Below are 24,279 nucleotides of genomic sequence, written 5' to 3'. Positions count from 1 at the left end.
GCATTTTTGTGAGCGCGTGTGACTGTGGTGCCCATGTGGATGTAGTCACTATTGGTCAGGAAAAGAAAAGGTATAATATTGTTGTAACATTCCGAGCATGAACAGAGACGAAGTCGCATGCAGTATAGCAAATGCAGTTTAATAGAGAACACAGGTAGTCCACAGTCGTAATCCAAAGAACATAAGCAAAGGTCATAAATTCAGAGGAGCAGTCAACGAGGCAACCAAAACAGACAGGTAAAGAGGGTAATCCAACAACATATACAGAAATCCAATAACCAGGGGAAACGTACACAATACAAATGGCTCAGAAACTACCAAACAATGGCGAGACTTTGCAAAGACTATTGAGGACTAACAAGATACAGGTGAATGCAATAAAAGGCATAGATGTTAACAAGGGGGTGGAACAATGAAACTAAAACAAGGAAGCACAAGGAAACAAAACCAGGAAGTAAACAGACTGGTAGGTTTGATGTGGGAACTGTGAAGCCAGGGAGGGGAAAATGTGACAGAACCGCCGCCTCCTTAATGCGTGGCTCCCGATGCGTAAAACAAAAACTAAGAACCAAGAACAAAGGGAACCGAACCAAGACTAGATGGGTACAAACACTATAAACATAAACAAAACAGGAAACTGAACCATCGAATGAATAACGGATTGCACAAATGACACCAGGACTGGACCGTAGACAGACACAGGAACAGATACGGTCAAGGGCACAGGAATAGAAACAGAGGCAGAAAATGAGATTGACACAGGCATAACCACTGCAGACATTAACACAGTTTCAGGAACAGGTGACAGAAGGAACATTGGGGCAGTCTTAAGTGCTGACACAGCAGCTTCAGAGGGCAAAGGACACACTTGGCAAACACAGGGGAGTCACTGGTGCCTGGGAGGCCACAAAAGAGGCCTCAGGAGTCAATGGTCAGCTGTGGAATATGGCCTCGGAAGTCCTGAGCATCACAGGAGGTGCCGGGACAGGCAGAGCAGCTTCCTCCACACCGGAGACAGGAACTGACAGGGCAGCGTCCACTATGCCAGGGATAAGAACAGGCTGGGTGGCGTCCATTATACTGGGAACAAGAAAAGGAACAGGCTGGGTGGCTTCTTCCATGCCGGGAACAGAGATGTACTGGGTGGCTTCCTTCTTGCTGGGAACTGGAGGCGCAGCTGCGGAAAGTGAGGGGTCTAGGGGCGCAGCATCAATCAGGTGCTGGTCCAGGTTTGTGGCTGCTACTGCTGGCATGTCCTGTGTCACTGCAGATTTGGCCTGTGCATCCCCAAGTGTGCAGGATGTGGCCTATGTGTCTCAGAGTGTGCCGAATGCAGCCTTTGTGTCCCGGAGTGTGCTGAGATCCAGATGCTGGATCTTGCGTACCTTACCAGTGTCAGAAAGCTGGCTGTTGCGTTCCTTGCTGGTGTCCAGAGCTTGTATCACAGGGGAATACAAAGAAAGAGAAACTCCTAAGCAGTCCCTCAGGCCCAGAGTCCTCCTCACATGTTCCAAGGGGCAGGCGTGCTGGGACTTGAGGGCCTGATGCTGGTGCATAGAGCCACCCCCCCCAAAATATTGGATGCCTCCCACTCGGAGGCCAGGGTCTTGGGCTGCAGAGAAGGAACAGGCAGAGACTCCCTTAGGGAGATAGGATAAACCTACAACACAGCAGCAGACTCAGGCTCCCCTTTAGGCTTTTTCTATTTGTTCTTCTTATGACTGGACTAAGACTTAACATCTACGGTGCCTGGGGCTGGTAAGTCGAACGGAGGTTGGGTGGATATATTCCACTGTGGATCAGGGCCCTAACATCAGCTGTGATATAGTGAATCCTGCTCTCTCCTGACCCGGAAGTATCGCATTCATAGAGCCAGTCAAGTGTGTCTGCCAGTCGATGTGCTGCCAACGTCCAGAAACATTTCTCCTTCATTGACTGGTTGGAAAGCATGAAGTCGGACACTTTTTTGATAATGTACTCTAAATCTCTTCGCTGCATTCTAATGTCAGGTATACGGTAACTGCTGACTCCAAAAATGGCGAAATGATGATGAGACTTTGCGAAGACTACATACAAACATAAGGTTGAAATACAAAGACTAATGAGGACTAACAAGATACAGGTGAATGCAACAACAGGTATAGATGCTAACAAGGGGGTGGAAAAGAATGAAACCAAAACAAGGAAGCATGAGGAAACAAAACCAGGAAATAAAAAAATAGGTGGAGTTGCCATGTGAATTGTGACGCAAGGGATGGGGCAAACATGACGATTGTATTTCACAATATTGAAATAATGGCTATTGCTTTTTTTCTTAACTTGCATGGTGGTATGAGTGTAATCTCTCTTGTTTTATAATCTAAGTCAATTTGTAATGGGTATTGTTACATTGGCAGAGGAGAAGAATCACAAAACACCTTTTCTTCAGTTAACACACTGTTGTATTAAAGAAAGTCACCAACAATAGGTGGTCTAAAATGTGGGCCTCTTAAGGCACACATCATAAACACTGTATAGCATCTTCCTAATTGCTACTTAGACAAAAAAGAAAAGCACATGATTAAAGAGACCACATTACATATTTCAACTAATTAATAACATTACAAATTAAAATTTTAAAACTAAATAAGGCTGTGGAAAGATACACAGCATCTTCAGAGTCCTTGCTGTGCTCTTATCCACTCTCCCATTAGCCTAACTCCAAAAGTCCAGTAGTGGCTGCCGTTGCATATTTTCCAAATTTTCATGCTCTGATAGTAGTATTGTACAGGACTCTTACTACACTTATGATGGACTGAAGACTAATTTAGAAAGCTAGCAAATGTTTGCTGTGGTTCAATGTTATACATCTCTTATTTACTAACTTACTTCAGGGGGGCCTAAGGAAAGATTTCTCAAGGCCTCTGTACATTTTCACTGCTTGGGTTTTGTTTTGGACTCCTGACATACTGAGACACCAATATAAAAAAAGTGCCGGACAGAAGAAGTGTGGGGTGCCTGAGCCAGTGTCTATGTATAAGCAGCTCTATTTAGGCTTTTCAGCAGTGACTTGACTACATTTTCCCACCCCTTTAACAGGCACCTTTCATTAATTCTTCCCAAGGCAGGAGCCAACCCTGGAAAGGGTGCCAGTCCATCGCAGGGCACATGCACACACCCACTCAATCACAAAGAGATTCCTAACAACTGGAAACTGGAGGCTCCAGAAACTCACATAGGCAGCAGCCGGGCCAGAAGTTGAATGTAGGTCACCATAGCGGTCAAGCAGCAATGGTAACCACTGCACCCCAATACTGCCCTACAAACAGGCATCTCCCATTGTGAAGAAAAAATAGGCAGTTATTGCAGATGTAGCACTCAACAAAACAGCGTTTGGTGACACTTTTGCAAGCACCAACTTAGATATATAACCAAGGATGATGCTTCTGACATGAAGCAGGTCAGTAAGAGCCTGAGTAGGTCACCATTAACCATAATTGTACTTTGACATTTAGAGAGGAAGGAACTGAACAGTGAAGACAAGTGCACATATGCACATTACTGAAAGTGCAGTTGGTCTTTTTGGACCCCATGACATTTGGTCTTTTTTGACCCTGAAAAAAATATTATCCCCAAAGAAGGCAGATAATGCCCTCACCCATAACTTGCTCTGTCAGGCATGGCCCATGCTATGAACAACCAGCTCTGCACTGGGCAGCCATTTGCTAAAAAACATAAATCCCTGTTTAAATACCTTCCTTGTGTTTGTCCTCCTGACGTTATGATATTGAATTTGAAGCAATGCGATGGGGTCTCAGTAATCAGGCAAAAATCCCAAGGCACCGGGAATGAACAATAATTTAATTAACCAGGATTATTAGAGATCCCACCTAAGCAATTAATATTTGTAATTTTAAGATTATTCATTAAAAAAATTAGATATAGAAATAAATGTTTGCCATAATTTAATGCATAGCTAAAATGAGAGACAGAGTTACAGCAATGATAAGCCTGCATGTGTCATGGGACGCTGCTGATAAGGCCCAGAGGGCTTGAGAGGGAGCCTACATGTGACAGGTCTAAGATAAGCAAGGGAATGATGATGAAGCGCTTTAAATGTTAATAATATCTTAGCTTTAATCTATCGTGACACAGGGAGTCAAAGTACTTAGATCAACAAGAGTGTGACATGCTCAGTGGACGTGGAGCGTGTAATAATCCATACTGCAGAGTTCTGAATGTTAGGTAGTCACTGGAGGTCAGTAACCTTAACTAGGGTTGTTCCTGTGCTATGTTTAGTTAAAAAGTTAGATTGGAAATAGGATGATCGTTGATTAGTCACTAGAGTTTAAACCAGGTTTTTTGGTCTGATTATAACAACTTTCAGTGATTGATTACTGCTACAGTTCCCCCAAGTGGAGCTAACGTTATCAGGGAAATGATTGAAGGCAAGCATGCTTTAATTAGGGCTGTGGGGATCCAAATAGTATGTGGAAGTACTGAACTTAGCAATTAGTTCAGTCTGTATGATGTTATCAAAAACCAGCTGCTCATGAACTGGATTCATTTTGGAGTTGAAAAACTTCAAAAAAGCACAGCATTGCTCATTATAAATGTTAGTCTCCATATTTATTACTGGTGACTGTGGAGAAGAGAGATAGTGTTTCCTTTACCTGTACTGATGATATTTTTACATTTTTTTAACTAACTTAAAAAAAACTTTAAAAAGCTTTTTAAAAAAGTCTAAAGTAGGAGTATATTTAATAGTGTTAGATTCCATAATCAAGGTGCTCTACAAAAATAAGCTCTTTTACCCATGTATTTAACTTTGAGAGGAGGCCGCTTTAGAGAACAGAAGGTAAAGAGCAAGAAGGAGTATATGACTTTAAGAGCTCAAAGAGGTAAAACAACCTAAACCATGGGACTAAACTCTGAAATGCTTTATTTGTTCAAATCAGATAATTAAAAGAAATATGAGTATGTATATTGGAGCCAGTGTAGTGCAGCAAGTACAGGAGTAATATGAGCACAAGATGTTGCATGAATGAGAACTTTTTGCACATGTTTAAGGCTACTTACTTAAGGAGAGATTCATAATGTAGCCCAGAAAAACAGCATTACAGTTGTCCAACCAGCAACATTCAAATGCATGTACAAGTTTCTTAGCATCAGAATGTGAGAGAAAAGGCAGTAGAAAGAGGTTTTGGTAATGTTCTTGATGCAAGTTGATGTGGGTGTCAAATGTTAAGGATATAATAAATAATACTTGTGTAGAAGGTGGAGATAAAATATAAATATTGAACGCTAATGGACCAAGGATAGATCCTTGAGTGACACTTTGGCAAACCTTTACACTACAGGTTGTTACAACCTAACAAATAGAACAGTCAGAAAGGTTAAACCAAGCAAGCACAGCTCCAGTTATGTCAAGAAGGTTTTCCATACAGTTTAGCAGGAGAGGGTGATAAAGTGCATCAAAAGCCGCACTAAGGTCCAATAAAATAAGGATGTACTTTCAAGATGTATTGCGCCATGGCGCCAATAGAGGGTAATAAAAAGAGGCTAAAGGTAGTGCAAGAGGTTGCAAGCTCCACGACTCTTGGTATCAGCTCTCACCTTACTCAGGCATGGCTAATTACAAACACACTAGTAAAACACCTCCATCCCCAAACTGAACTACATGCCGGCAGCTGCTTCCTCAAAAAGTTACAGCTCTTCCACGCCCTACCTCAATGTGTAGTCGCTGGGGTCGTGCTCGTATTGAGCACAGATCTCCTCATGCGAGAGCTCCAGGAGTGAGGGCAGCTGGTCCTCTGAGTAGTGCACTTTGAGCAGGCAGGGAGTCCTCTCCTCGACTTCCCGGGCACAGCATTGTTCAATACCTTGGTTCGAGTGCAATGGAGAGTCCTTCTTGCAGGGCTTCTGTGCAATCACACTTTCCTTATGGAGGATAAAAATTCAGTGTAAGGGTCATGTAATATTGAATTATGGAAAATGTGCAAGCATTCCTAGATGGTTAAATTAAGCAAGTGTAGTGCAAAAAAACAGCCACATGTATATACTTTATGTACTAATACCTAGCAAACTTGTAGTACAAACCAGACAAGTAAAGGTATGTAAGTACCTGCAGAAAGTTAAAACCCAGCTAGTGTATTCACAAATTTCAGTGTGGAAAGCAAAGAGGCATAATTACTGTTATTGGTACAAATAGTGTAATAGCTTTTACTGATTTCTCAAGTTATTACTAAAAACCTGTTACATATTTGATGCATCAAAAATTAATGTTTACACCACAAAGGGGTTCAATCCCATATATTATCTGGCTTTATGATTACTTCTATTTGACCAGATTAATTTCTTTCATAATTAGGTTACTTTAAGGGAAAGGCCCTCTATAGTGACACCCTGGAACTGAAACAGCTTGAAGTGGAGACTGCTGAAGTTGGAGCTAATCACAAAGTGTGAAAGGCAGCAGCTAAGATAAAGAGAGGACAATCTGGAAGTGCTATTTTTACTGACATTTGATTAATTTTTATTAGTTAATGTTTCTCTGAAGTCCCCCCCCACCCCTAAGCATTCTGCTTGATAGAGGTTTGCAGTGGACAGAGGCCAAGTTAGAATCAAGTACTCCATTCTTCTGGCCCATACCCTTCCCTGTCCAACAGGTTCTGCAGCTGCTTTCCTGTCCTCCACGAGACCAGCAGGGCACTCACATAATACACAGGACCCTCTTCAAGTTCCAATGGCGGCAGAGGAGTTTGGGGCGGTGGCACTGCTGTCCACAAGGGTTCCCTTGATTACAGGCTTCATGGCAGACATGTAGAAGGCCAACAATGTGCAGCTGCTCCCTGGCAAGCCAACCCATTAGGTCACCTTGTTGATCCTGTGGCAAAACAAAGAGAGGTAAAGGAGAAATACTCCAGATTTTTGTGGTCTGTAATCACTATGAAGGGATGCCGTGCCTCCTCAAGCCAGTACCTGCACTCCATGAATGCTAGATTCATAGCCAGCAGCTACCCTGTAATTCCGTTCAGCTGGCATTAGCTTGCAGGAAAAAAAGGCGACTGGCTTTAGCCTGGTCCTTTCCTCTGCCTGCTGAGACAAGACAGCCCCCACTCCCACATCTGAAGCATGAATCTCCATGATAATGTACTTGGTGGGATCTGGCTGCTGCAGCGTGGGGACATTGGTGAATCCAGTCTCGAGGTTTTTAAAAGCCTCAGATGCTGCTTGCATCCACTTCAAAAGGGTAGTCTGTCCTCGGAACACGGCCTGGCCAGGCTGCTAAAGGACTGGATGAACTGTGGATAGAAATTGGCTTGCAGTATGTCCGGGGTGTGTCATTCCTGATGAGGTAACCCAGGAAATTTATCTCACAGAGGTGAAACTCACACTTCTCCAACTTGCAATATAAATTATTCTGCAGGAGAGTGCTGAGGGCTTGCCACATGTCATGCACATGTTGGTCATAGGAGGATTAGACCAGGATGTTGTCAATGTAAGTGATGATGGATCTACCCAGGAACTCCCTTAGGACCTTGCTAATGTATCCCTGGAAGACGGAGGGTGCTGTGGCTAGGCCATATGGAAGAACCAGGTAGTCGCAGTTTACTAAGGGCATCCTAAAGGCCATCTTCCATTTGTCACTCTCCTTAATCCTTATTAGATTATAAGAACTGCATAGGTCTATTTTAGTGAAGTACCACGTTCCCCTCAGCAGCTCCCCTCGGCACTAGCAGCAGTGGGTTAGGGTACTTCATTAGCAGTGTGCTTATACCTCAATAATGTACGCATGGCTTCAGCTGACCATATTTCTTCTTAACAAAGAAGATGCTGGCCAAAGTAGGTGAGGAGGAGGGGTGGATGTAGCCCTGGGCCAGGGCCTTCTGGATGCACTGCTCCATGACCTGCTCCTCCTCCTGGGACAGTGGATACAATCTGCATCATGGGGGGCAGCTCCTTGATGTTGATGGCTATAGTTATAGTCCTGATGAGGAGGGAGCTGGCCAGTCTTGGTAGGACTGATAACTTCCACCAGGTCATGGCACAGTGCATTGATGGGGCTGTCCTTATGGGCATCTGGGCTTTCCAATGAGGTGGGCAGGAGAGGCACAGCCATGTTCTTGAGGCAGTCTCTGGAGCAGGAAGGGGCCCACTTAGTGATGATCATGTTCCTCCACCTTGCACTGCATCCCAGCATCACCCAACTAGATGGGCTCCTTAGGGGCTGTGGTTGTACCCACTGGTGACGTGGACTTCTTCAGAGAAGAGCTTGCCCAGGGAGCGATGCTTTTCTTCCAGGAGGTGGTTGTACGTGATGGCTAGGTGTACAATGTCGTCGAGAGACATTGACTATTGCTTGCATGAGAGCTCTGCTTGCAGGTCTCCTCACAGGTTGCTCACAAAGGCATCCACCAGCGATGCTTCATTCCAGCGGGTCTCGGTGGCTAATATCCAAACTTCATGGCATGCTATGCCACCGAGTGTAGATCCCGTCTTAGGCATAACAGTGCCTGACCACAAGCCCTACACTAGCGGGGATGGTCGATTACCACAATTAGCTCCTTCACAAACTCAGGGTAGTCAGCCAGCAGCAGAGAGAAGCAGGACACCAGCACAGCTCTCCATGACATAGCCCTCCCTGTGAGCCTAGAGATGCGAAAAGTCACCTTGGCATGATCTGGCAGGTGTGGCTGAGGAAGCCAAAAGTGACTTTTTAAACGTATTTTTGTGTATTTTCTTGACTCATTAGCAAGCAAGAGAGAGGCTATGAATAAGCTCCCAGAATCCAGTATCTTCACAGCAGTAAGGTCAAGCAGGTTCTAATAAAGGCAACATATGAATGTTTACATAAAAGCAGACATAGAGTCTAGACAGAGTTCGAACAGGAGACAGAAGAGATTCCTGGCAAGGTTGGCTGGCAAAGTACCTAATTTGCTAACTATATGAGAATTGTTCTGGAGCAATTTTGCTTCATGTTTATTGGAAGAGATGTAGAATTTTATATATTTGGATCTATGGAGTAGCATTGTAGTAAATGGACTGGAGTAAGTTACGTACAGTCGAACGAATAAATGAATTGAATAAATGAACAAATATACTGTAAGGAAATCACATGTTGTAAACTGAGGAAGTAATAAACTGTTATGTATTCTGAGAAATCTAGGAAAAAGTGGAGTTTTCAAAACTCTGCTTTCACACAAATGTTGAGGCCCACTGAATGCACTGTAGAAGTTAAGGAAAGTAGCAGCTGCATCTTCATAGCAAAATCTTCATAGCAATAAGGTCAAGCAGGTTCTAGTGAAGGCAGCAGATGAATGTTTAATTAAAAGAAACATAGAGTCTAGCCACAGTCTGAACAGCCTGTAACATTATGCTTGGGCTGACACTGCAGACACAGGATTCCTGGCAAGGTTGGCACGCAAAGTATCTCTGTGACATCATTGAATTGTTGAATTGTACTGGAGCATCATGTTTATTGGCAGAGATGTCAAATTTTACTATTTTAAATTTATGCAGTAGGCATTATAGTAAACAAACTATAAGCTATGTTACCTACAGTTGAACAAATTAATGAATTAAATCAATGAACAAATATACTATTAGGAAATCACCTTTTGTAAAACTAGGGAAGTAATAAACTGATCTGTGTTCTGAGAAATGTAGCTACTGCTTTCAAAACTCTGCTTTCACACAAATGTTGCACTGTAAAGATTAAGGAAGGTAGCAGGTGACAAAATAGTTTTACCTGGTTTATATTATATTTCATGTGTGTAAACCAAATTGTTTTGTGTTTGCCATTCATATCAACAATCATTTATCATCACTACACCAGACTTGTCAAAATAATATTTAAATGTTCTGCATACGTCTTGAAAAATAAAAAGGTTACATGAAAATATCATGGATACCTTTTTAATAAATCATTTTAAATTATTTTTTATTTGTTTTGCATTTCAGAAAATGTTTAATTGAAAACCCAGAATATAAAATGGCACTTAAATACACTAAATTAGATTTAGTTTTGACATATACTGTTGTAACGGCCCGAGTGCCGCTTAGCAAGGAGCAAGACTCCCTCGACGTAGACAGACATTTATCAACAGACATAAAGACAATTGCACTCCTGTGTAACGTAAACAGTGAAAGTTAGACACGAATACGATTAACACTAACAAGGTGAACATCGACAAGAACAAAGGCAATGACCGACAAAGGCTGCACACTCCCACAGTGGTTTAAATACACAAAGACATTACACGATAAACCAGGTGCAGGTGTGTGCAAACATGGACGTGGTTACAAACGAGACAACTCCCACAACACAAGGCAGGCCATACCACATGATCAGTGGTAAGGGGAGCATACTGTGACAACTGTATGCAATTTATCTTATTTTCTGTTTTGTATATTTACTATTGCTCTTTAATTAAAAGTATTTCTTATCCAATTACATGATTCATTGATGGAGTAATCTAGAGAATCCTTGATTACTAAAATAAACTATTACTGTAGCCCTAGTTTCCTTTCATTTGCGCTCTTTGTTTCTTGCCCTTTTTTCATTTGTCATCTAGTGTCAACTTTGTCACGAAAAATGTGTTAGGTCGCATGTACAAAAACTATTTTTAATTGCCAGCCTTTCCCCTTAGGGAGAGACAGAGTAAGAATACACTCTATGTACACACCACACATACGTTACACACTGCACACTTAGACACACACACCCCCCACCCCCCTTTGCAATACCTCACATCTCTTTCCTCTTTTCTTTCTTTCTGTTTTGCTCTTTCACACAGACAAAACTCACACAACATAATTATATGTTGCTTGGGGTCTTGAGGGAACGTGGGAAATACCCCCTATGATATGTCCACACTGGGAGACATATTTGTAATTTAGGGGTGGCGCAACAATACAAAAAGGGGAGGACAGAGCTTTGTGAAACATTTCTCTTTCTCTTGTACTGCTTATATTCTCTCTGCTGTAAAAAATACAAGCAAAAATAAATTTGCTTCTGCTGAAGGTCTGGAAATATGTCTTTGTAACAGTGAGAGAAATGAGGATGTATCTGAGACTGGTGACAATGTGGATGACCCTGAAAATGAAGGCTCCTCCTCTAAAGGGAGTGACTGTATTTTTCTTAGTGTGGAAAACACAATCAAAATGAATCCAGGCCCCACCAGACAGGCTGGCAGCTATGGTACAGACATCAAAGCAGATTTTGAGTTATACATCCCGATCGATTGATTTCTACACAAGAAACTGAGGCTAGCCTTTATCATTACACAGATACTATACAGACATTTTTCAATGACTTGCAGTGACTTACCTCTTTATCAAAACAGTCAGGATCTGCTTCATTTTGGCAGCAATCTTCTGCTAACTTAGCGAACTCATTGACCACGCTGCTCACCTCCTCAAATGTCCCATTTGGGAATTTCTGGCTGTATATAGCCAAAACTCTGAAGGGACACATATAGTTTGGTCACATTTTACATTAAGGTTCCCTTATATAACATAATTTATGATACTAGTTAACATTAACAATGAATTTCAGTATTAAAAAACTCTAGGAAATATTCATAGATCTTGGGTATGTTCCAGACTCATGGAACACCGTGTTTTTGCTCTTGTTTTGGAACTATTTTTTCCATTGAATTCACATAATACACAGTACACAAACATACAATTAAGATACAGGTAAGAAGAGATGCCTATCCAATAAACCACCTTTTAACTTTTTTCTTAACGATCCTGAACATTTTAAATAGTTTTCTTCAATACTAGTACTTTTCATTGTACATCAACTTAGAAAACATTTTCTCGAACACAAAAAATGTATCACATTTAAAAAAAAAACAAAGGTGACAAGAGCTCTGGTATTGCCTTCAATAATAATAATAACAACCAACAAACCTATCTATTCTTACCTGTAACCTTGCTGTAATTTTCTCCATAATAAAAACCCTTTTTGTTTACATTTATCTGACACTTTTATCCAAAGCGATTTACAATTATGATTGCATATAACCTGAGCAATTGAGGCTTAAGGGCCTTGCTTAGGGGCCCAACAGTAGCAGCTTGGCAACGGTGGGGCTTTGACCCGCAAACTTCCGATTATGAGTCAAGTACCTTAACCACTGAGCTACCACTACCCAGTATTGTGAAAAGCTATGAATTTTACAATACTTGGAGGTTGCCACTTAAACCAAGAAACTGTTATCCTTTTCATTGATATTAAAAGCAAAGTTCTAAATACATAAGTCCAATTTCCATCTATCATATTAGGTGGTATAGTAGGTAGTAGGTCAGGTAGTATACCCAGTATGAATAGTGATAGATCTAAGGTAAAACTAATCCCCATAATATGTTTAATCTCTTTTTGAACACTTTCTCAAAATTCCAACAGTTTTGGTCAATCCCAGAATATATGTGTCACAATCGCCCACCCCTAACTAGTTCATTACATACCTGTTATTGTAACCACCTTAATCGTATTAGTCTCCATAAGTCTCTGTATTTAAAACCTGTGTTTGTGTTTAGTCTTGTCTACTTTGTTTGGTGTGTTTCTGACCTGTTGTATCTTTGTCTGGTTACCTGGTGTGTTTGATCTCTGCCTGTTTTTTAGATTATCCTTTTTACCTGCTCCCTGTCTGTTTTGGTAACTTTATGGACTGCTTTTCTGGACATATGACCTTGGCTTATGTACTTTGGATTCTGTTTGTGGACTAAGCATGTTCTTTAATAAAGCTGCATCTTTAATCCATTACTCCATCTTGACACATGCTCAGAACAGGACAGTATGTTTGGTTTGGTTCGTTTGCTATGTTTGGTTCATTCTATTCTGTGGCCTAGCCTTCATTATCTTTTTTTAGCCTTGTTAATTACCTTGTATGTGTCACAGTAGGCTGGTCTCCTACCAGGAGGTACACACCCACTCCAGACAGGGGCTGTACCACTAACCTGCCCCGTTCACAATCACCGGCCTTTTGACCTGCTCCTCATTACCTGTCACTATATATTCCTGCAGGTTCCGAGAGACAGCACTGTGCATTAGCGGTCGAAACCTCAAGTGCCCATCGGTGCAATGCTAATATTACGAAGACGCTTCGTCTTAGAGTGGTTTCGTATTATTGCATTCCTAATGAAAAATAAAGAACAAGTCTGTTCTACCTCACCTCTCACTTCATCTGTGCCGCCTACATCACAGAATGCGCAGCTGCCAGGAAGCGACGCTAGCAGCCCTGACTGGGCTCACCTGGTGGCTGCCCAGATGGCGGCGCTGGAGCAGCAACGGCAGGAAATCGTGGAAGTTCGATCAATGGTACAGACTCTCGGCCAGTACGTCAACCACCTGGCCGTGAGCCCCGAGGTACGAATGACCTCCCCTGCTAGCCCACCGGTGCATGGACCCGCCAAGCAGACCGACAACCCTGAGGAGCAGCTGGAAGCAGCTGGATGCAGCAGGGGTACAGCCCAGGAGGGGAGACCAACGAAGAGGCAACAATGTGGTGAGTTGTCCCCAATCTCGCTCTATGTTTAAGGTCCCACTGAAGGTGTCATACAAGTGTCGGGCAGCGGGGACTGGGGTTTCACAAAGAGGCTAGGAATCAAAGCCATCGCCCTACCCTCTTCGCTAAGCATGCAAGCCCTGGACAGGGGCCTTGTAGGCCCTGGCTATATCACTCATGTCTCTCCCCGTGTTCTCCTCGTCACCCAAGACGGACACTCGGAGCGCATCGCCTTTTTCCTCCTTACCTCCCTCTCTCACTCTGTCACACTAGGTCTTCCATGGCTGAGGACTCATAACTCACAGGATAAGTGGATGGAGAACCGAATCCTGCAGTGGGCTCCCTCATGCAGCCGGAGATGCTTCCCGAACAAGGTGGTGACACTAACGGTGACCTGGATAGAGAGTCCCGGAGCCGAGAAGCAGGTCCCTATTCCACACGAGTGGACTTGGTGCAGGTTTTTAGCCCAATGAAGGCCCATCGGGACTGGGACTGTGCTATAAACCTCAAGGAGGGGGCAGTACCCGACAAGTGGAAAATCTATCCCCTCTCCCAAGAGGAGAAATGGGCAATGTAACAGTACATAAAGGAGGCACTGGAACAAGGGTACATCCGCCCCTCTAGCTCTCCAGCCTCAGCTGGAATCTTCATTGTAAAGAAGAAGGACAGGGGCCTGAGACCTTGTGTGGACTACTGGGGACTCAACAAACTGCTAGTGAAGTACCTGTATCCTCTCCCCCTGGTTCCAGCAGCAGTGGAACAGCTGAGAGGAGCCTGGTTTTTCACAAAATTAGACCTGCGTAGTGCCTACAATTTAATTCGGGTCAAGGAGTGGACGAGTGGAAGACTGCATTCAGCACATCCACAGGACATTATGAATATCTGGTCTCACCATACGGTCTGGCCACATCTCCATTGATATTCCAGGCCTACATTAACGAGGTTCTCAGGGAGTTCTTGGGAAGATCCGTCGTCGCTTACATCCACGACATTTTGATCTATTCCTCCTTCCTGGAACCAACATGTGCAAGATGTGTGGGCCTTACTACAAACCCTGTTACAGAACCAGTTATACTGCAAATTAGAGAACTGTGAGTTCCACTGCAAGGTGTTGGACTTTCTGGGGTACATCATCCAGGAAGGGAGTGTACGCATGCAACCAGGCAAGGTGGAAGCTGTGATGGCTTGGCCCAGACCACTCACACATAAGACACTACAGTGTTTTCTTGGCTTTGCCTACTTCTATCGGAGGTTCATCCGATCCTTCAGCTCGTTAGCAAGACCCCTTACAGACCAGCTCCGGGGCCCTGCCCGAAGGCTCAAATGGACCTCCGAGGTAGAGAAGGCATTTGACGATCTCAAGACTGCTTTCTAAACAGCACCGGTGTTACGACAGCCTGACCCAGACAGACCATTTGTGGTGGAGGTGGATGCCTCCAACATAGGAGTGGGCACTGTACTATCTCAGCATACAGGAAAAAGAGGCAGCCTATGGCCTATCGCATAACTTCTCCCAAAAACTGAGTCTGGCAGAGAGGAACTATGGCATTGGGGAATAGGGAGCTGATGTCCAAGAAGCTCGCCCTCGAGGAGTGGAGGCACTAGCTAGAAGGAGCACGACATTCCTTTACCATGTATATGGACCACAAGAACCTGGAATACCTCCAGACCACCAAGATACTAAATGCCAGACAGGCTAGGTGGTCAGTCTTTTTTTCCAGGTTCCAGTTCCGGGTCACCTATAGGCCTGGGGAGAACACCACTCGAGCGGATGCACTCTCCCGGCAACACAATGCGGAGGCCCTGTCGATGAGCTCGGAGCCTGTTCTCTCTCCCTCATGCTTTTTGGCATCTCTAGAGTGGGAGTTGGACTAATGAATAAAGGCAGCCAACCCGCATCCACAATGCCCTCCTAATCACCTCTACATGCCACCGAAACATCAGGGAACTCTCATCACATGGGTGCATACATCTTTGGGGACAGGACACCCCGTCGCCACTTGCACCGCACAGCTGATTGGGGCGTGCTATTGATGGGCGGCGATGAACAGGGAGGTGGTGAGACTGTGCCCGCAGTAAAATGCCATGAGTTCCTTCTGCAGGTAAGTTTCTGCCCATGCCTACGCCTCTACGACTATGGTCCCACCTGACGATGGACTTTGTCATGGACCTACCTCTTTCAGAGGGCAATACCGCCATCCTGATGATCGTTGACTTGTTCTATAAAATGGTTCGCTTTGTCCCTTTAGCAGCCCTGCTCACTGCGCTAGAAACAGCAGACATATTATTCCACCAGGTATTCAGACAGTTTGGCTTACCTGAGGACATCATGTCAGATCGTGGCCCCCAATTCACATCGCGGGTATGGAAAGATCTGTTAGGTAAGCTGAACATCACGGTCAGCCTAACATCCGGCTATCACCCTCAGGCTAATGGGCAAGTAGAGAGGGTGAACCAAGAACTTGGTAACTTCCTACACCTCTACTGTTAGCGCCACCCAGAGACATGGATCGCGTACTTCCCATGGGCGGAGTACGCGCAGAACTCTCTGCGCCACACGGGAACTGGTCTCACCCCATTTGAGTGTGTTTTAGGTTCCTAACCGCCTCTATACCCCAGAGCACCCCCGTGTCAGACCAGCTGGCAGTGGAGAGATGGTGCAAGGAGAGCGAACGGACCTGGCAGGAGATGCACAAGACCCTCGGGTGACCCGCCTCCACCTTTGGAAACAGAAGAGGGCCTGGCATATAGGGTGCGGACCCTGCTGGACTTCCGAAGGAGAGGGAGGGGACTACAATATTTGGTGGACTGGGAGGGGTACGGCCTGGAGGAGCGCAGTTAGGTTCCGGCCTCCCAGATTTTGGACCCTGATCTTGTTACCTCCTTCCATAGGCTGCACCTGCTGAAGCTTGCCCCGAGTAGGTGGGGCCGGCCATGTTCAAGGAGCCTGCCGAGGTCTTGGGGGGGGGGGGGGGGGGGGTGGTGGGGGGGTTGGGCGTTCAGTCACGGTAGGCCGGTCTCCTACTGCGAGGGACACACCCACTCCAGACAGGGGCCGTACCACTAACGTGCCCCGTTTACGCTCACCTGCCTTTTGACAGGAGACACTTGCTCCTCATTACCTGTCACTATATAGAGAGACAGTGCTGCGCATTAGCGGTCGAAACCTCAAGTGCCCGTTGGTGCAATGCTAATACTACAAAGACGCTTCGTCTTAGAGTGGTTTCGTATTATTGCATTCCTAATGGAAAATAAAGAACAAGTCTGTTCTACCTCGCCTCTTGCTTCATCTGTGCCACCTATGTCTCAGTATGTCTCTTCCTGATTTAATGTTTAATAAAATCTCACTGCACTTGCGTTCAACCCCTCACCTCGCTTTGTGATTACCCCCAAACGCTTACAGTGTGAAGTCCACCTCCAGCCCACATTCTCTCCAGCATAGTTCATATGTATTACTATATCTTGGAGTGTTAAAATACTGCATTTTATTTTTCAGTCACGTTTATCTTTGTTACGAACCCAGGTGGATCGTTTCTGTTTGTGTGTCCTTTTTGACTAAGGAAGGTACACACTGACTATTATTACTATTAACTATTATTGACCCTGACTTTGACACACCATATGTGATCATCGATTTTGCCCCATATTGAACTTGGCTGCTGTTCTAAATAATTGTGTACAAGTATGTAATACTTGTTTAACTATTGTCATTATATGTTTGTTGTAGTTTGGGAAATAGGGAGGTGATGCCAATTATTTTGTGCTTTCTGGGATTTTGTCTTCTGTTGTGGTTCAGAGAGTTAGGGCAGATAATTGTTGTTTATTTATATATTATATATTTATTCTGTTAGATAAGACATCTGCACTATTTTCGTTCCAGGATTTGTTTGTTATTTTGGCACTGTCATCTCCTGAAATACACTCCCTCTATGAAATAAACATCTCCTTTTTCTTAACTACTTCCTTTTCCCCATCTCTGCTTTCTGTATTACGGTCCAGAGCCTAGATCTGTGTGTGACATGATGGTTATAGTTTGATAATTTTACATAATGCTGTAAATTCTGTAATGCTCAAACTCACAGATCCTTCATTGTAGATTCATCCTTAATACATTTTTCTAATAATTTTTTTTTTCATAGAGACACACATACAGGCTGATTAATAAAAAAGAAATAACAAATACTGGTTGCATAAAGATTCTGGCCTGCAGACTCTGATATCTCTATTAATACAGGAGGTGAAGAAGACATATGAGGCCAGCTTCTAGTAGGGAAGTCACTTTACTGCATGGAGAAACAACATTTAGTATCTGGTGTTTGTAAAGCAGCAGGGCTTTGGCTTTCTGTGCACAAGAGGCTTGGGGAAACTTTGGACCCACCACAAGGTTATGTGAACAATATGAATTAAGCAAATGTATTATGGACATAGCTTTTAATGTTACCCAGTGACTGTAAACACAATTTAAAATTTACATTTACGTGCTCTTATTCAGAGTGACTATATATTTTATCAGTATGACAATTCTCTCTGGGAATAGAACACATGCTGTTTGTCAGTATGCTGTAATTCCTGTATGATATCTACATGTTATCCACTGAGTACAATTATTATACCCATATAACACAAACAGTTATACAGTAAACATGTGTGTGTGTGTACAGTGATAGAAGAGCTGGGAATGGGGCTCCAAAGACATAATCTGTTCCTGAGGTTGTGGTAGAACTGCAAGGGTCAATAGCCGACTGGATGATCACACATTAGCAATTCAGTAATTGCATGTGTGGATATGATATATTGTATACATTGTATACATACATTGTGTACTCTTTATGTCATTGTGGTGATCAATGTATCATGTAAATGGAATAAATATTTTTTACTCAACATTAAAGAGCTGTGAAGAGGTTAAATATGCAACCAGTATATCTTACTCTTTCTGCATAGACAATAAATATGCAATGTGAAGAATCTGGATGGGTGAGTATTTTTGCAAGGTATTGTATTTAACCAATATGTAAATGGTCAGATTTAAAGTTTATAGTGCAAGTACATGAACATATGAGTAATATGTATATATGGCTTGATAGATATGTAGCGAGAGAGAGAAAGAGAGGTAAAAATTGCACTGTAGTACACATGGTTTCCAGAGAAATAGGATGTTTAAGATGGAGGCCTTTTGTTGGCTGTTCACAAATTACTGTTCTTCAACTGGTCTATCATTCCATGACATATTATATTAGGAGACGGGCAGAAGTGCTTCCTTTCCTGCACTGAGGAGAAAATGACCAGTTTGCTTCAATCAGACAAAGCTAAGAGATCAATTTAACTGGTTTGCTGGGTGTTTTTTGGACATCAAATCTAATCTAACCCTCCTTCAGAATATTAAACAAAGTTTGGAAATATTATTTAGAAATATTTAGAGTGTACCAACTGATTAGGCTCACCCAGTTTTATGCAAACGTTTTAAGTAAAGACTATACAAATGCAAAGAATATTAACCTTTAATTTAGAAATTAAAAAAAATGCATTTAAATATTCACAACAGACACAGTGAACTTTTTTCTCTCTTTTGTTCTATTTAACAGGATTTATGTTTGTAAAAGGAAGCATACATTATTAAATACGAATATGCATACATACATTATTCTGAAGTTATTTTTTCCAATGACATTCCACTCCTCACATATATATCCCTGTGCATAGTTCTTGCCTGTAAAGATAAAGCATCAGTGGTAGTTTGTTCTGAGAAACCCATTCCTAAGTGGTTTTGTTCTTTAAAGTGTGATTTGGTGGGGGGAACAAGAGATACTGGAAAACCACCTCAGCATTAAAACTTCCTACCTGCAGCATTTTTTTTTTTTGGGTAATACCTCAGTTAGTAAAAACTGTTATATTAATGTAAAAGTTGTAGTCATAAAAGGAAAATGTGCAGAGATGTTGTGAAAACATTTGTGAAAATGATCCAAATGTTAAAAGCAAAAGTAATGTTCTCCAAAAATAACCATTTGCCATGCCTTGCAAAGGTAAAAGCACTACTGTTTTAGTCCCGTGACTATGTACATTTGTGAATAAAGCGTAATCATATTTATGAAATTTCCATACCTTTGTTCGCTGTCATACTTAGAACAATGATGGCAGAAATAAAACTGAGAGCTAGAGTCCTCATTTTTGGTTTCTCAGGAACTGTTTGATGTAGAAGGCACCGTTCAGTGTTTGATGGAGTAGGCACATATGAAACAAAAAAATAACAGCCTACAGTTGAGCAAATATTTCTGTACAAACAGAATTTTGGCACAGACACACATGAGTTACAAAACCATTTGAATTGCCCTTTAATATTTTGTCAGAGTTCCTTCCTTGAGGTGCTGTTAAAAATAAGACCTGACTGTTTTGGCTCCAGTGACCTTACCCAGAGTCTGAGGGGGGCAATTCTAAATAACTTCTGTCTGCTCTGATTATTTGCAGTGCAACTGCAGTAAATGGAAGTGGACCTGTCAGCATGCTTTTAATAGTAACCCACACATGTACCAAGTACCCAAGCAAAGGGTGTTGCTAAAAAATATGCCCAGTAATGGTGTCACTATATGTACTCTGCTCAGCAACCCACAGTATGAGCACCCCTTGCCTAAGTAGCTTTTTATTTTAAGTTATGGCCTTGGTGTCCAGGCAGCTCCACCACACCTGAACTTCAGCAGATGTTTCTGGTCCATTAAAATGCAAGGTAATCTGCTCCTCTCCAACATAGGACATCATGGCCCAGAGTGTCACATAAATATTTTTTGCCTGCTGCTTTGCCTTACCATGGCCCATCAGATTCCACTCTAGTCTCTTTTAAAGTGCAGTTGTTTTCCTTTGAACCAGCGTTTACAAGATTACAAAGAAAGTTACGAGGTCGATGTGAGGTGGAGCACGTAATGATGATAAGGCAAGACCTGTGGAAAATATAAAAGCACATTTCTCCTCTCCTGAAAACTTTCTAGCATCGCTTGCAGCCACAAAACCACACTTTCAGTTTTAACACATCAGAAATGGTATGAAAAGGACCTCTGACATCTTTTCATATGGTGAAAGACATCATATACAACTGCACATGTAAATTCTATTGATGGTTTTGGAAGATAATTAGACTGCTTTAGCACACTGCTAATGCAGCAAAAGAAGATGAAAAAGGAGAGAAGGAGCACTTCTTCTTAGAAGCTTGGCACGATGAAATATACATTAATCACACAAAATGACCACAGGACTTGCTGAGAGATCAAAGCTCTTAGAGATCTAATAGCTGTCCACTATAAGAATTCAAATATTACAACAACAAAACAATTCAGGAATCGCAACCATCTGTACCTGGCTGTCCCATGGACAGCAAGGTTTTGTAGAATAGTTTTAAGATTCTTTTTAGTGTCTGAATGTTGATTGCATGGCAAAAAAAAAAAGAAAACTGAATGATTTGTTAAAACGTTGATTCATTCTGAGGTTTGATACTTCATCAGTCAGAATTTCCTCAATCTCAGTCAGATTTTTAAAAATATTTTTTATTGTTTTTAGTATGTCTGCAGAAAAACACAAGCATATACATTTGATGTATAAATAAATCTTCAAAAAGAGTCTCTCATTGAGTTTTTATAAAAATAAACAATGCTCAAAACATTTCTCAGTTTGAGGTCTTAATGTCAAACAGAACACATCTCACATGCTTCTGAAGTAGTTCCTGAGAGCTTTTTGGACACCCAGCTGATAAATACTTATGCTTTCCTTCACTAAATTGAATGATTTGCTTTTCAGAGCTTTTCAATTTCACCCAAATTACTCTTAAATTCCTCCATGCTGCCTGGATATGGAGGTTCATTTTTTGCAGTGATGGGTGATCAAGTCCAAGGGCTCACCATGGTGGAACCTAAAGCTACAATAATTATCATCATATTTCAGTTCATTCCCATGTGGCTTTGAAAACAAAATACTCAAGGAACATTTTCTTTTCTTTGTTTCTTTTTCATTTTGCCACAAAAACATCAAACCGTTTACTCCTCCCACACACCAGTCATTTGTACCTTGACAAAAATGTAGTTTCCTCTGAGCGAATCAATCAAATACGTAGTTGGGGTTCTGCATTGTAATTACAATTTTCAGTGTTATGCCCCAGTTTTTAGCAAATCTATTCTGTGACCCAAATTATTGCTAAATGGCCCTGTGCCAGATTGCATAACTGTGTTTCAAGGGGAAAAATTACCTTATTTTTAGATTCACCCAGGGTTAGTGCTGAATCACACTTGCAGCCTTCTGTAAATGAGTGCAGTGTTTGTTGAAGAGCTGACTTTGTACAGCAGACATGATTGAATGTGGGTCCCAAAATACACACATATCCCTGAAACTCAGAGAATAAAGCTCTTTTCAATCTTTCTCACAAAAACTCATGCTATTTTGGGGCTGACATATGATGGAAGATCAAATGTAAACATAGCACATACATTAGTTTACTTCTTGGTCACCTACACTGACCATCATTATAAATATACAAGGGCAGGATGAAACAGGTAGGTTGAATTGATACTAAAGGTGAAGAACTCATCAAACATGAAGCAACATGTTTGTCTTACTGAGGACTTTCACCCCTGTTGTCCAAATATATTTTCAGCTTGTAATGAATAAGAGAATGGAGAGTGGATAGGGAGAAGTGTAGTCTAAGTCACTAGAGCAATGGTTTGCTTTTGGCCTGTGCTCATATGAAGACAGCAAGAACAAAGTGTTTCTTGAATTTTTGCTGAGAGTCTGAGTGCTGATTATCCTGTTCGACTTTCTCCCAAACTTCAGATATTGCGTGTCTGCGTAATGGTGAAATTCAGCCAGGATTGGTTTCATTGTAAGAAGAGTAGAAGGGACAATCTCAGCTCTTGTATATTTGTTAGTGAATTTAAAGGTAGGATTGCAATTACATAAGATTGCAATGGTTTGTGTACTCATATGAACCACCAACATCCACCCTATCAGAACAAGGAGGTGTCTGTACTTGCTTGTCTTTCATGTTGAACCTTCATGGCTTAACCAGAATACTGAATGGGAGATCTGTGCATCTTTGACTACAGAGTTTTAAAATAGCTAACTTCAGCTACTTTCTACCAAACTCTGAGGATTTCCCTAAGTGTGATGTGAGTGTAACAGCAAAGAGGTGGTCATTCTGTTAAAATAGCTTCAAGAGTACCCAACTCCGGTCTTGGAAATCTAATGCCCTGTAGACTTAACTTCTAACATCCCTGGCTCTAATATCCAGATGGTACCAAAGGCCAGTCTTAACAGGATCACATGTGTAAGGATTAGAACTAAACTCTGAGAGCGTCACTGATCAGGAGGCACATGGGCTAATATTGTCTATACTTCAGTGTATCTTCGATAAAGTAGCTTGTGTTTATGGTAATTTACACCAAAAAATTAACCACCAGCTACTGGACAGAATATTAATGGAGTTGTCTGCCTCCACAAGGATGAAAGTTAAGCATTATTTGCATACATTGTGAAATACACTGCCATGACCCAAATGTCAGGATGAAAGTTAAGCATTATTTGCATACATTGTGAAATACACTGCCATGACCCAAATGTCAGCTGTGAACCATTTTGAAATCAGCGAAGCATGGGTGCTAAAGGTAAAGTGGACTAGCTAGAACAGTCTTTTTCAGCACACTGTGCAGTAATTTAGTTTGTGACTTTTTCACTCTAAATCCTGATGGATAGATGAACAGATTAATACATACATAAATAACGATAGAAGTATTGCTGAATAATGGCCTTGGATAGAAAATAATTCTTAAATTAAATATATGAAAACAATAAGTGGTTACATATATGTTACTTTAACCCCCATTAAAAAGTGAGGATTACTTTTTTTCATGTTCTGCTACTGCAGCGTTCTTGGCTAATATAGAGATCTTACCCAAGTATGATCCAAGCAATTTTTTTTTATCTGTTAAAAATTAAAATGTCAGTCCAAGCATTTTGCACTGAATCATGTTGAGCACTTAGAGGCTCCAAAGATGGATAATCTACCTAAATTCTAAATCAGGACTAATCTCTAATGGAGTGCTATGTGAAATGTTAAATTAAATATGTGGTATGGGGCAACGTGTCATACGAAATTAGTTTGCAAATTATAATATCCGATTTGCTGATTCAGTGGACAGAAACTCATACTGGACTATTCTTCCTAAAACACATTTTGGGGGGTTTTACCCACTTAAATAAACATGATTACTATGCCTCATAATCAGTCTCATTAATAAATCAGTCACAGTTTTGTAATCAAATTCAAATCATCACAATTCTTAATTTTTAGCCAAAGAAAGTAATGTTAATGATTTAATCTCTGAAGGATTTAAATAACTGATTTCCTTGTTTCTTCTTGTTGATATTAGCAACAATTAGCATTCGAATGATATTGTAACTTGGTGAAAAGACAAACAAAAGCACCAATATTCAATATATTTACATTAATAGGAAGCAAGATGGTGATTTATTTTGCCTTTGTGTATGTGTGTGTGTGTAAAAAGGGAGAAAAATGAAAGTGAATGTTGATGTGTGCACACTCATATGTGATAGAGCCTCTCTTTGAGGTCTAACCTTAGTGGAAGGGAAAAACCAGAGACAATGATGTTCTGTTGGTCAAGGGTATTTAAACCATGGTGTTCTGTGTGCTATTGGACACACCCATATTCTTCCATTGATGCAAGGTCTGCGTGCTGCTGGTGGTACTGCCACCTGCTGTTAGGCATGTTACCTACAACATAAGGCTTATTCAATG

The 24,279-nt window shown here is 41.8% G+C and overlaps 1 protein-coding gene across 1 annotated transcript in view; it reads right to left on the bottom strand.

The window, feature by feature from the left end:
- Positions 1–19,656, bottom strand: part of gc (GC vitamin D binding protein) — a 34,527-nt gene extending 14,871 nt beyond the window's left edge. Inside the window, exons 1-4 of the mRNA XM_027028705.2 lie at positions 19,593–19,656; positions 19,131–19,200; positions 11,309–11,441; positions 5,708–5,919 (exon numbers count right to left, since the gene is read on the bottom strand). Coding sequence (XP_026884506.2) covers positions 5,708–5,919; positions 11,309–11,441; positions 19,131–19,200; positions 19,593–19,656 — 479 coding nt within the window. The remainder of the gene's footprint in view (positions 1–5,707; positions 5,920–11,308; positions 11,442–19,130; positions 19,201–19,592) is intronic.
- Between the last annotated feature and the right edge of the window lie 4,623 nt (positions 19,657–24,279).

The sequence above is a fragment of the Electrophorus electricus genome, chromosome 9, assembly GCF_013358815.1.
Source record: "Electrophorus electricus isolate fEleEle1 chromosome 9, fEleEle1.pri, whole genome shotgun sequence".
Taxonomy (NCBI): Eukaryota; Metazoa; Chordata; class Actinopteri; order Gymnotiformes; family Gymnotidae; genus Electrophorus; species Electrophorus electricus.
This window is presented reverse-complemented; position numbering and strand designations above follow the sequence as displayed.